Source organism: Caretta caretta, chromosome 25 (assembly GCF_965140235.1).
Source record: "Caretta caretta isolate rCarCar2 chromosome 25, rCarCar1.hap1, whole genome shotgun sequence".
NCBI lineage: Eukaryota > Metazoa > Chordata > Testudines > Cheloniidae > Caretta > Caretta caretta.
The window spans coordinates 4415722-4430235 of NC_134230.1; the positions used below are offsets into that span (position 1 = coordinate 4415722).

At 45.5% G+C, this 14514-nt stretch overlaps 1 protein-coding gene across 4 annotated transcripts in view; it reads right to left on the reverse strand.

Annotated features, from left to right (window-relative positions):
- The window catches only part of LOC125627021 (excitatory amino acid transporter 1), a 162595-nt gene that overhangs the window by 20972 nt on the left and 127109 nt on the right, over window positions 1-14514 (reverse strand). For all 4 annotated transcript variants that reach the window (XM_075123165.1, XM_075123166.1, XM_048830710.2 and 1 more), the window contains 2 exons: window positions 10270-10312; window positions 7686-8029 (listed from right to left, as the gene is read on the reverse strand). In XM_075123165.1, coding sequence (XP_074979266.1) covers window positions 7686-8029; window positions 10270-10312 — 387 coding nt within the window. The remainder of the gene's footprint in view (window positions 1-7685; window positions 8030-10269; window positions 10313-14514) is intronic.

A 14514-nucleotide genomic window follows, 5' to 3' on the forward strand; every position in this document is an offset into this window, starting at 1 on the left:
ACATGTTAATGGCTGGAAGCTGAAGCCAGATAAATTCAGTCTAGCAATAAGACACACATCTTTAATAATGAGGGTAGTTAACCATTGGAACAACTTAACGAGGGTTGTGGCATGTGTGACGATGCACCCCATAATGCTTTACGGAAATATGCTCATGAATGTAAATATGACATGGCTGGAATATGTTTTATGCTACATATGCCATGTAACATCTCTCTGCAAAGGTTATGATCTACTGAATACATTCATCCTATCTGTATACATGTATCATTTTTGTATTTGAAGTTATAAATATTGGCTATGTACTTGTTTAATTTTAAATAGCCTCAGTGAAGCAGTTGGTCAGCTTCCTGAGAAAATACTATTCTCAGTAAGTGCCCAATCAAGAAACACTTAAGCTAACAATGAATGTGGAGATGCCAATCCACATCTGAGCTTTCCCAGGAATGTGGCTTGGCTGGTAAGGAACTCAGTCTGCATGGACATGTGACTTGCCAATGTGACTCCAAAACTCCATTTTGTAGCTGGATTCTACACAGGGGGAGGGAGGGGTGTCCACCCACAAGAGAAAGTCTATTTAAACCCCTGGGAGACCCCTCTATTTTGTCTTCAGTTGGCTCAAGAGATAGCCTCTCCACCTCAAAGGATACCTGAAAGAAACCGGGACTACAGGGGGTGTAAGTGATTGCTGGACCCAGACTAGAAGGAGACTAGTCTGTAAAAGGAAGATTACTGGAATTCCTCTGAGGGTGAGGTTATATCTGTATTCAGTTTTCTTACTGTATTAGGCATAGACTTGCGTGTTTTATTTTATTTTGTTTGGTAATTTACTTTGTTTTGTCTGTCATCACTTGGAACCACTTAAATCCTACTTTTTGTATTTAATAAAATCACTTTTTACTTATTAATTAACCCAGAGTATGTATTAATACCTGGGGGGGGGGGTGCAAACAGCTGAGCATATCTCTCTATCAGTGTTATAGAGGGCGAACAATTTATGAGTTTATCCTATATAAGCTTTATACAGGGTAAAACAGGTTTATTTGGGGTTTGGACCCCACTGGGAGTTGGGCATCTGAGTGTTAAAGACAGGAACACTTCTTAAGCTGCTTTCAGTTTGTGGACGTGGTTCAGACCTGGGCCTGTGTTTGTAGCCGGCAAGCATGTCTGGCACAACCAGGCAGGGTTCTGGAGTCCCAAGCTGGCAGGAAAGGCGGGGCAGAAGTAGTCTTGGCACATCAGTGGCCAGCCCCAAGGGGGTTTCTGTGATCCAACCCGTCACAGCATGTATCTTAATTTTGTATTTCCTAGTTTTCAGAGGTTTCTGTTTAGTCTCTCTCCACACTCTGGAAGGACATGGGGCACAGCTGGCCAATCGTAACACTGCATTATGGCTTTTGAGCGTTTAATTTCTTTGCTTTTAAAAACAATATTTTCTCTGCACCCCCATGTACTCCCACCCTCTCCACTGTCTCTGGCTCCGAGGCAACGATTACCCTGGCCACAGAACACATTGCTCCATATTAGTCCCTTTGCTGCCCCTGCATCGCTTCCTGTCTCCGCCTCTCCAGCACACCCTGCTTCACCCTCCTTCCCACAGAGAGGCAGTCATCAGGACAGGACCCACATTGAGGAGTTGTGGGTGCAGGGGTGAGGATGCAGCAGCAGTTCAGGGACTAGCATGGAGTCAGTGGGGACTTTTTTTGAAGAGGTGGACAAACTTGGGGGGCAATGGATGTGAGAGTTTTGGGAGACTGACAAAACCTCTCCAGCATCCCCCTCTGCACAGCTCTGACCCCCTCCTTTTCTCCCCACTCTTCAATGCACTGTTCTAATACCCCCACCGCTCCAAAACCCCATATTCCCTGCAATTGTTCAGATTCCTCCCCACTGCTCCGATGCCGCTCCATCTCCAACATTCTCTGCACTATGCCATTGCAGTCTGACATCCCCTGTAGCTCTTAGCCCACCCACTGCTCCGGACACTACACACCAGCTCCACTCTCCTTCTTGCCACTCCATGCCCTGGTAAGCTTGGAGGGCTTCTGAGAAAGGAAGGTAGTGGGGCTGAGAGAAGTGCATGAACCAGCTGGAGGCAGAAGATTTGAGATGCAGAGTCCCTGCCCCAAATCTGGTCCTAGTGTTCAGGGAAGAGGCTCTGCACATCTATCTGCAGCACAGATGGCTGAGAGGTGTGAAGTGGCCCATTCATCCAAAGAGATGCTGGAGGAGCCAGGAGGACATTAAGCTAGCAACACAAGGGGAGGATACTAAGAAGGCAAATGTGGTACAAACTCAAATGCAGTATGCTGGGAACAAATTGAACTGATGTGGCAAAGAATGAGAAGAGAAGAAATTTTTCAGTTGTTTTAATGCAAAGCTAAGAGTCTGGGTACCAAGCAAGAGGAATTGGAAATTTTCATTGATAGAGAAGAAATTCGATATTATTGAAACCTGGTGCGACAATTCACATAACTGGAATGTTAAAATCACTGCTTATAACCTGTTTAGAAAGATTTGAGTGGGCAAAAGACACCATTACTAAGAGGTAATGTGTTAGAGGTATCAATGACTCAGACCTAGGGATGTTGTATGCATATGGATCAAAGTGCTATTAGCAAAACCCAGACCACTGAATCAAACCAGAGAACAGCATGAGTTACTTCTGTCTGTACTGTGTGTTCAGAAAAATTGTGTTGTTATGAGGGACTTCAATCTGGGAGACATATGCTGGAGGTTGCATTCAGCCAGCAGTGAAACATTGTTAGAGTTTCTAAAAAATATAGAAAATAATTTTCTAACACAAAAGGTATTGCATCCAACATGAAGGAATGCTATACTGGATACAGATGAATTAATCACAGGGTTGGGAGCTGGTGGTTGTCTAAGGACCAGTGATCATGACCTGGTTACATTCAATACGGGTAAACAGAGGACAGGCCCAGCCTAATTCCCCAACACTGAGGAAAAAGTCTGAGCAAAATTGACTGCGAGAAAAAATGTAGACAGAAAAATGTGGATTACAATGGTGAGTTCTCTAAGAAGCGTTCATTAGATGCCCCAAAGCCACAATTCCACACGAAAGAGGACAACTTTGGCTAAAAGCCCATCCATGGTTCAATGGGGACATGAAGGCAGCAATTAGAAATAGAAAAGCATAATATAACGAATGGAAAAAAGGGGAATAGATAAATACAACAAAGGGTAGAAAATTAATAAGGAAAGTAAAGACTTCAGGGAAAAATCCATGGCTGGCAGGGCTAAAGAAAATCAGTGGGGCCACTAGACAACCAAGGTGTAAAGGAGCGCTGAAGAAAGACAAGGCCATTGTGGAGAAGCTAAATGAATTCTTTGTATAGGTCTTCATTGCTGAAGATGGGAGGCAGATTCCCACACCTGAGCCATTCTTATTAGATGACATATCTGAGGAACTGTTGCAGATTGAGATGTCAGTAGAGGAGGTTTTGGATCAAATTGTTAAATTAACCAGTAATAAGTCACCAGAACCAGATGGTGTTAGGATATAGATATTCAGGCCTGTCTGTAAAGGCCTATACTCTAAGAATTTAGGTGTATTCTTATCACTTGGCTAGTGATAGAGGTATAAAAGAAAGAATCAAAATCACTGTCTGCTGGTGTAAGGGCCTTCTCTTAATGTGACAGTCTGAGGCCCTGTTCTTAGGCTAAGACCTTTGGCTAAGCAGCAGAGGCAGCCATAAGCTGGGAAGCAAACAGTCACATCCTCACATTCCAAACTAGTCACACTGAAATAAGGTGCTATTCGGCTGTTAGGAATACAATCCTGTCCTGATAGTTCCTATCACCTCCAGAGAAAGGGAAGTGCCTAGAAAATGTAAAAGGAAACTTAGTTTGATAGCATCCTGTCTGGCAAGAACTCACTTATCAATAGCTGGGATGTGAAATCCTCACTTCTGTATTGTTTTGTCATTATAGTTCCCACTTTGCTATTGTTTGTCTGTATAATCTCTGTCTGGTTCTGTGATTGTTCCTGTCTGCTGTATAATTAATTTTGCTGGGTGTAAACTAATTAAGGTGGTAGGATATAATTGGTTACAATATGTTAGGATTGGTTAGTTAAATTTCAGGAAAATGATTGGTTAAGGTATAGCTAAGCAGAACTCAAGTTTTACTATATAATCTGTAGTCAATGAGGAAGTGACTGGGTGTGGGTGGGGGTGGGCATGTGGGTGTGTGAGATGGGAACAGGGAATGGGGGTAAGAAAATTGGAATCATGTTTTGCTAAAGAGGGAGATGGGAACAGGGAATGGGGGTAAGAAAATTGGAATCATGTTTTGCTAAAGGGGGAAATGGGAACAGGGAATGGGAGTAAGGAAGTTGGAATCATGTTTGGCTAAGGGTAGGAATGGGAACAGGGACACAGGTGTAAGGCTCTGTGGTGTCAGAGCTGGGAAGGAGGATACTAAGGAAGGAAACTGGAATCATGCTTGCTGGAAGTTCACCCCAATAAACATCGAATTGTTTGCACCTTTGGACTTTGGGTATTGTTGCTCTCTGTTCATGCGAGAAGGACCAGGGAAGTAAGTGGGTGAAGGAATAAGCCCCCTAACAGATGGTATTCATCCAAGAGTTCTGAAGGAATTCAAATGTGAAATTGCAGAACTACTAACTGTGGTCTGTGACCTATCGCTTAAATCAGCCTCTGGACCAGATGACTGGAGGGTAGCTAACGTGACGCCTTTTTAAAAAGGGCTCCAGGAGCGATCCTGACAATTACAGGCTGGTAAAGCTAACTTCAGTGCCAGGCAACTTAGTTGAAACTACAGTAAAGAACAGAATTATCAGACACATAAATTAAGACAATTTGTTGAGCAAGAGTCAACAAGGTTTTTGTAAAAGGAAATCATGCTTCATCAATCTATGAGAATTCTCTGAGGACGTCAACGAGCATGTGGACAAGGGGGATCCCGTGGACAGAGTGCACATAGACTTTCAGAAAGCCTTTGACAAGGTCTCTCCCCAAAGGCTCTTGAACAGAGTAAGCTGTCATGGGGTAAGAAGAAAGTTTCTCTCCTGGATCAGTAACTGGTTAAAATATAGGAAACAAAGGGTAGGAATAAATGGTTTTCAGAATGAAGAGGTAAATAGCAGTGTGCCCCAGGGATCTGTACTGGGACCAGAGTTGTTCAACATATTCATAATTGATCTGGAAAGGGGGGTAAATAGGGAAGTGGCAAAATTTGCAGACAATACAAAATTACTCAAGATAGTTGTCCAAAGGTGACTGTGAAGAGCTACAAAGGGATCTCACAAAACTGGGTGACTGGGTAACAAAATGGCAGATAAAATCAATGTTGATAAATGCAAAGTAATGCACATTGGAAAACATAATCCCAACTATACATATAAAATGATGGGGTCTAAATTAGCTGTTACCACTCAAGAAAGAAATCTTGCAGTCACTGTGGATAGTTCTCTGAAAACATCCACTCAATATGCAGTGGCAGTCAAAAAATTTAACAGACATGTCAGGAACCACTAGGAAAGGGAGAGATAATACGACAGAAAATATCACAATGCCACTATACAAATCCATGGTAGGCCATCACCTTGAATACTATGTGCAGTTCTGGTTGCCTCATTTCAAAAAGGATATATTGGAATTGGAAAAGGTACAGAAAAGGGCAACAGAAACGGTTGAGACGGAACAACTTCCATACAAGGAGAGATTAAAAAGACTGGAAATGTTCAGCTTGGAAATGAGACCAATAAGGAGGGATATGATAGAGGTCTAAAAAATCATGACTGGTGTAGTGAAAGTGGATAAGGAAGCTTTATTTACCCCTTCACATAACACAAGAACCTCATGCTCTGAGTGTCCCTAAGCCTCTGACTGCCAGAAACTGGGACTGGACGACAGGGGATGGATCACTCAATCATTGCTCTGTTCTGTTCCTTTCCTTTGAAGCGTCTGGCATTGGCCACAGTCAGAAGACAGGATCCAGGGCTAGATGGACCATTGATCGGACCCAGTATTGCTGGTCTTATATTAAGAAGAAATTTAAGTATATTAGGAAAAAAAGGACTCCAAGCAATGGTATAGGCCCACTACTAGACGGACATGGTAAACGTTAATAATGATGCACAAAGGCAGAAGAGTTTAGTACGGAAGCTCACTGTGAATGGGCAGGCAGCAGATGGATAGGAGGGGGAGCGAGGGGAGCTACTGAGAATTGGTGGGGGGAGGGATGGGAGAGGGGCAGCTGGCAACAGGCTGGGAAAGGGTGTCCCAGCAGTTCCTACTGGCATTCCTACAGCAATTCCTTGGCAGCTGGTGCCCAGTGCCCTGTGCTCCTCCCATTCCTCACCCTACTCTGACAGCTGGCACATATGTTCCTGCCCCTCTCTGGGCCAAGTGTCTCCACCAGGACCCATGGAGGCTGGAAGGCAGGGACAGGACTGGTGTTCCTACCTGCTCCTCGTGGCCAACCTGATCTCAGAGGAAGCTCCAGCCCCTCTTCCCAATCCCACCATCATTTCCATGAGATATTTTGGGGGGAAACATTGGAAGGGGCAGAAACATACATGAGACCCCCCCAAATATTTCCCTCGAGGGGGCACTAGTCCCCCACACCCATTGTTCCGCTGCCCCTGGTTCAATAAGTATTTCTATTCTGTATTTGGAAAGAGGCAGGATGATGTACTCATATCACATAGGGATGATGAAATCCTTTCAACCGGATTAGTAAATTAAGAGGATGCTAATATCTACCAGGGATAAATATTTTAAAATTAGCGGGCCCAGTTAATTTGCACCCTAGAGTGCTTAAAGAGCTGGCTGAGGATACTTCTGGCCTGCTGATGTTAATTTTTCATAAATTTTGGAAAACCAGGACAATTCCAGATCACTGGAAGAGTGCTAATGCTGTGCCAATATTCAAAAAAGGCAGGTGTGATGACCTGGGTAACTATAGGTCAGTTAGCCATGAAGGCAAAATAATGGAAAAACTGATACAGGATTCAATCAATAAAGAATCCAAGAACAGGAATACAATTAATGCCAGTCAACATAGTTTTATGGAAAATACGTCTTGGCAAACAATACTGATTTCATTCTTTGAAGTGATTACAAGGTTGGTTGATAAAAATAACTGCATAGATATAATATACTTAAACTTTGGTAAGACATTTGAGTTAGTACCACATGACATTCTAATTAAAAATTAGCACTGTACAATCTCAACAGAACAATTGATTATGTTCAATTGATTAAAAACAAAGTAGTTGTCAGTGTGGATTCACCGAAAGGGGATGTTTCTACTGGTGTTCCACAGGGTTTGGTACTTGGCCCAACACCATTCAACATTAACTAAAACTCCTGGAAAACAGCTGGGAGGAAAGCTCTGTGTGTGCCACACTCACAGCTTGCCCCTTTAGGTAACGTCTTAGTGATCCCCCCACTTCAGCTCTCTGGTCCTCCAAGGAGGCCTCAAGCAGCATCAAGGAAGTCATGTCCTGGCCTCCTTGATATATCTATGATAAAAACAACAAACAAAACCCAACACACACTTGTGAATTAAAATCCCATCCAGGCACTAAGGAGCAAAATGGGGGCCACACCCATTTATTTTCCCTGTGTATCTCACCTTTAAAATTACCCCCATCTCTCATCAGGTCTCCTTGCCCCACCCACCCTGCTCCTCACCAGATGATAATGGCCACCAGCCTCATGATGGCTTCGTTGAGGCAGTTGAAGAACTCCTGCAGGGCCCGTCCCTTCTGCTTCAGGCTGCCAATCACCAGGCCAAAGCACACGGAGAACACCACCAGGCCCAGCGCATTCACCCCGTTGGCAGAGCCGGGGATAGGGATGGTTTCCTCGAAGCTCAGCACTTCCTGGAGGCTCCTAAGGGTGCGTGTGACGTTCTCCAGGGTGCCGGTGACATTCTCGGGCATGGAAGCCTGTGAGCTGGCCGTGGTCCCTGCTGTGTCATTGCTGCTGCGGAGGATGGTTCTGGCGAAGACCCTGGTGCTGTATTGCGTCTTGTACTGAAATGATACACCGTTGTCAGCCGTGCCCACAAGCCTCTGCACAATAACCCTGCTCTTCTCCATAGGGCCTGAGCCTGAACTCCCAGGGACTTGGCTGACAACTGTTTGGGCCTAATTCCCTGGCTCAGTGCAAGGATTCACAGACATCTAGATCATAGAGCGTAAGGCTATAAAGGACCATTAGATCATCAGGCCTGACCTCCTGTAAAGCAAAGGCCCTTACATTTCACCCAGTTCCCCCTGCGTTGAGCCCAATAACTTGGGTTTAGCCAATGCAGAATTTCCAGAAAGCATCCGGTCTAGAACTGAAGACATCAAGAGATGAGAATCCACCTTTTCCCTGGGTAGCTGATCGAACTCTAAGGTTTCAGAGTAGCAGCCGTGTTAGTCTGTATTCGCAAAAAGAACAGGAGGACTTGTGGCACCTTAGAGACTAACAAGTTTATTTGAGCCTAAGCTTTCGTGAGCTACAGCTCACTTCATCGGATGCATTCAGTGGAAAATACAGTGAGGAGATTTATATACACACAGAACACGAAAAAATGGGTGTTTATCATATACACTGTAAGGAGAGTGATCACTTAAGATGAGCTAATACCAGCAGGAGAGCAGGGGGCGGGTGCGGGGGGAGAGAAAACCTTTTGTAGTGATAATCAAGGTGGGCCATTTCCAGCAGTTGATAAGAACGTCTGAGGAACGGGGGGGAGGGGGGGAGGGAAGAGAGGGGAAATAGTTTTACTTTGTGTAATGACCCATCCACTCCCAGTCTCTATTCAAGCCTAAGTTAATTGTATCCAGTTTGCAAATTAATTCCAATTCAGCAGTCTCTTGTTAGAGTCTGTTTCTGAAGTCTTTTTGTTGTAATATTGCGACTTTTAGGTCTGTAATCGAGTGACCAGAGAGATTGAAGTGTTCTCTGACTGGTTTATGAATGTTATAATTCTTGACATCTGATTTGTGTCCATTTATTCTTTTACGTAGAGACGGTCCAGTTTGACCAATGTACATGGCAGAGGGGCATTGCTGGCACATGATGGCATAAGTGATCACTCTCCTTACAGTGTGTATGATAACACCCATTTTTTCATGTTCTGTGTGCATATAAATCTCCTTACTGTATTTTCCACTGAATGCAACAGATGAAGTGAGCTGTAGCTCACGAAAGCTTATGCTCAAATAAATTGGTTAGTCTCTAAGGTGCCACAAATCCTCCTTTTCTTTTTGCGAACTCTTTAAGTCTCTCAGTGTCAGGCATTTTCTCCAGGCCTCAAATGAATTGTGTGGATTTTTTCTGCACCCTCTCAATTTTTGAAACATCCTTTAAAAAATCTAGATCCCAGACCTGGACACAGCATTCTAGGGCCAGTCTCACCACTGCTAAACACAGGTAGAAACATCTCCCGACTCCTATTCACTGCACCCCTATTTATCCATCCAAGGGTCGCATTAGCTCTTCCTGCCACAGCATTGCACCGGGAGCTTGTGTTCCATGGCTTGTCCACTATGACCCCTAGATCCTTTTCAGAGTCACTGGATACAGGGTCCGGCCCCCCATTCTGTAGGTGTGGCCTGCATTCCTTGTTCCTAGATGTCTGACTTTGCATTTGGCTGTATTAAAACACATATTGTTTGAATGGGACCAGCTTACCAAGCGACCCAGATGCTGTGCTACTTACACTCAGGGAAAGAAGTCTCTTCTTCAGCTCCGCAGGGGATGGTGCAATGGCTAGCACTGTGAGTGGGGAATCCCATTTGGTGTCATTTTACACCCAACTGTTACCGTTGGGCCAGATATTCATACTTGTGCTATGGGCCCTTTATATTGCTCGTGAGGTGCTATAAAGGGGCAGGGGAACAGCCCTGGGGGAGCTCCCCTTGTTCACAGGCAGTACAGGGCTGGCATATAAGGGGCCCCACACTGCCCCTTGGCAGGCCCCTGAGAGGAGCAAGCCAAGAGCAGGAAGGGTAGTGGCCAGAACAGTCTGTGCTCCAGCAATTCCGGGCTGTTTACTAATCTATAGACAACTGGGTAAGGCTGCCTGGGAGCTGCTCTAATTTATACTGGTGGCTGCAGTGGTCATTGGAGCAGTGCACTCTGGGAGGTTCAAAGGTGGCCTAAACCCATCCCTGCATCTCTAGAGGGGGGCAGTTCAGAATGCAACCTCTTCTGCACAGGCATAAAGGACAATCAGAGTGCTGGGCAGGAAGAAGCAGGCATGGGGAACCGGTGTCCGTACCTGTTTGAAGCAGGCTTCTACTAGGTTCGGCGGGAACATGTTCCTGAAGCAGATAAAACAAGAAGAAGGTTACTGCTGCCATCTGGCTGAGAGCCAGGTGAGCAGGCCCATTGCCTGATACTCATGGTTAAGCACTGGCTGTAGTCGGGATACTCAAGGTTAGTAAGAGCTCAATGCCAATAGCACTGAGTTTTCTTTCAGGTTATTCAACGCCCTTCCAGATGCAGCCAAGCAAGGAATTGCTCTAGCCCCATGGCTTGAAACATTTAAACGTGGCTGTGCTCCCAAGGGGAAGCATATGGCCCTGGGAGGCTGATCTGTGTGAGCTAGGTTTTATGCAGCTATGGATAGGGTCCTAAGATCATCAAAGTGAGAGAAGGAAAAGACCAGACCATCATCTCCATCTCCATTCTCTGGCACAGTCCAATTTTAAGTGTCCCAAGCTGCGCAGCTTCCACTGCTTCCTGCAAAATGAGTTCCCCTGACTGATACATCTCACTGTATCTCAGCCCAAATGGTGCCTTTCTCTATCTCATCCATCATTCCTCCAGGGCTGTAAGCACTTACAAGCTCCTGGCTTCTCAGTAGCCCCCCCTCTGCCCCGCAGGCAGACAGAGCTCCAAGCAGTTCAGGGAGTCTCATTGTGTTTAGAAGAAGTTGACCCAGAATGTCATTTCCCTTTTCTTTTAAATGAAAATTCTGGACTCCTCCTACTCCATGGAAAATGTCAGAATTTTGAGGTTTTGTTTCAATGCGGAACAATATTTTTTAATTTTGGAATTTCCTGTGGAATGGGAATCCTGGGTCCCAGCCAGCCGACCTGAACTCCCTCCTTTTCATCACTGCCTTTCTAGTAGTAGGATGCACAGAAGGCCATATTCCAGGCGTACCACGCTGGAGCCATCGAGAAAGGCCCTATGATTTCCATGCACTGGGACATGATGCCATTGTATCATACAGCATCAGACTGCACTGGGCTTTTTGCAGCCCTATCCTGCGGCAGTGCTTTGAAGTGCAAGTGTGGTCGCGCTCCTGGTAATCCACCCTGACGAGGGGATTAGCCCCAAGCGCTGGGAGAGCGGCTCCCAGCCCTCGGAGCCTGTCTACACTAGCGCTTTAAAGCGCTCAGACTTGCTACGTTCAGGGGGCTGATTTTTCACTCCCCTGAGCCAGCAAGTTAGAGCACTATAAAATGTAAGTGTAGCCAAGCCCTAAGTGCAAATTCATGTCTAATTCGCTGTCAGCTCTAAGCCCTGTTGGCTGGTTTCCTGAGTGTCCTGTGCCTTGTAAGCCATTTACACCAGGGCAAAGTGGAGTGTGAAGTGGGTGTAAATTGCTACCACATCAGAATAGTAGGACTTTACACATACTAACAATTGTTCTGCTTAGCTTCTGAAGCCAGGGCAGGAAGCAACAGGCTTAAATTGCAGCAAGGGCGGTTTAGCTTGGGCATTAGGAAAATCTTCCTGTCAGGGTGGTTAAACACTGGAATAAATTGCCTAGGAGGTTGTGGAATCTCCATCTGTCATAAATGTAAAGGGAAGGGTAAACCCCTTTAAAATCCCTCCTGGCCAGAGGAAAAATCCTCTCACCTGTAAAGGGTTAAGAAGCTAAAGGTAACCTCGCTGGCACCTGACCAAAATGACCAATGAGGAGACAAGATACTTTCAAAAGCTTGGAGGAGGGAGAAAAACAAAGGGTCTGTGTCTGTCTGTATGCTGCTTTTGCTGGGGACAGAACAGGAATGGAGTCTTAGAACTTTTAGTAAGTAATCTAGCTAGGTATGTGTTAGATTATGATTTCTTTAAATGGCTGAGAAAAGAATTGTGCTGAATAGAATGACTATTTCTGTCTGTGTATCTTTTTTGTAACTTAAGGTTTTGCCTAGAGGGATTCTCTATGTTTTGAATCTAATTACCCTGTAAGGTATCTACCATCCTGATTTTACAGAGGTGATTTCTTTACTCCTTTTTACTTCTATTTCTATTAAAAGTCATCTTGTAAGAAAACTGAATGCTTTTTCATTGTTCTCAGATCCAAGGGTTTGGGTCTGTGGTCACCTATGCAAATTGGTGAGGATTTTTACCAAACCTTTCCCAGGAAGTGGGGTGCAAGGGTTGGGAGGATTTTGGGGGGAAAGACGTGTCCAAACTACGTTTCCCAGTAAACCCAGTTAGAGTTTGGTGGTGGCAGTGGTTATTCCAAGGACAAAGGATAAAATTAATTTGGGGAAGTTTTAACATAAGCTGGTAAAAGTAAGCTTAGGAGGTTTTCATGCAGGTCCCCACATCTGTACCCTAGAGTTCAGAGTGGGGGAGGAACCTTGACACCATCTTTGGAGATTTTTAAGAGCAGGTTAGACAAACACCTGTGAGGGATGGTCTAGATGATACTCAGTCCTGCCATGAGTGCAGGGGACTGGACTAGATGACCTCTTGAGGTCCCTTCCAGTCCTATGTTTCTACCTTGCACTGGTGTAAAGACTGCACAAGGTACAGGGCAAGGGAGAGTAAGGCCCTAGTTTTTCTCAGTAGCTCCTGCTTCCCAACTGTCCCTGTGTCTGTGCGGGGAAAGGGGCTGCCTCAGATTATCTTTCCCCAGGTATTGCTGACCCTATTTTCAATCTCCCCTTTGCATTTTTCTCTCACCCCTGCTATTTGCAGCTCCCTCCATGAGGATTTCATAGCCTCAGGGTATTTTGTGAGAAGCTCTTTATTCTCTTCCCAAGCATGATTAAAGAGAGTCGATACAACTGGATGAGGAGAACGAGGAACATATCTGTATTATTTTTATGAATATGATATGCACCTCAGTTTACCTGCTTGATATTATTATGTCTGCCTACACAGAGTTACATCAAAGGAGGCTGTTAGGGAGAACAAACATGACATGAGAAGGTGACAGAGCTAAGATACGTCCAGAGAGAATATCAGGGGCCCTTCAGAGAACAGTGGGGGAGCTATTAATTGGGAAATGTCACCTTTCTCCAGGCCAGAGCCTATGATCAAAAGGACACTGAACCGTTAAAGACCCTGCCTAGCAAGGAAGAAGGGGGGTGACTGGGTAAGATGCTAAGAGAATGGTGCGGGGCTGTCTGTCTCTCCACACTTGCAAAGAGAGGACAAAGTTTAGCTGAGCCCAGATGTGTATAGACTTTAGCTGTGGTAACCCTTTTCTCTGCTTGCTAGATGCCTTTGTGTGAATGAACTGTACACTGGTTTTGAAGGCTGTTTTGGGGTCACTTTAATCAACTGTGGGTCAAAGGCTCCCAGAGGGAAGTTTTCTTGCAGGTGCCAAATTTAGCTGAGCCTGTTGTGTTATCATGGTGGAGAAACTGATGGTGGGCTACAGCCAGAGAGCCAGCCCCAGAGTGGGGAGTAGCAGGGTCCAGCCTGGCAGGAGACAAGGATTTCACTCGGCAGGGTCTGCAAAGGGATGTAAATTGTAGCTCGCCCTGTAACCATGACTCCAGTCTTAAGACCAAACCCTGCAGTATCCCGGAGACCCCTCCCCATACTCTGCTGAAATATGGTGACCCATGATAGAGAAACTGCTCGGCCTCATGACTAGGGATTTCTCCCTCCTTCAGTGTATTGCAGCGGTTCTCAAACCGGGGGGTTGGGACCCCTCAGGGGGTCGCAAGGTTATTACATGGGGGGTCGTGAGCTGTCAGCCTCCACCCCAAACCCCGCTTTGCCTCCGGCATTTATAATGGTGTTAAATATATAAAAACGTGTTTTTAATTTATAAGGGGGGTCGCACTCAGAGGCTTGCTATATGAAAGGTGTCACCAGTACAGAAGTTTGAGAACCACTGGTGTATTGGAACAGAAACTCCAGCTTTCTATAGAGAGCCTTTCAGAGTCCAGCCATACACACAAACATACGGAACAAACAAACAAAAAGCCCCAGCCAGAATAAAAAGAACACAGGCAGAAGTGCAGCAGCAGAGTGGGGCTATCAGATGTACCTCGCACAGTGGGCAGGTGGTGTATGTGTGCATGCAGTTCAAACAGCTCTTTGCCCTCGGAGACTGCCTACAGGCTCTGGAGACCAGAGTGGCTGAACTGGAGGAGCTGACAGAAACGGAGAGGTACACAGAGGAGACTTCCTGGGACACAGCAAAGCGGGCCCAGCCCCCATCTGGCAGCCTCTGTGCTGTTGGGGAGGGTGAAAGTCTCAGGCAAGGAGAACATCAAACTACAGTGGAGGGAAACAATCACATACTCGTGACCCTCCTTCCAGA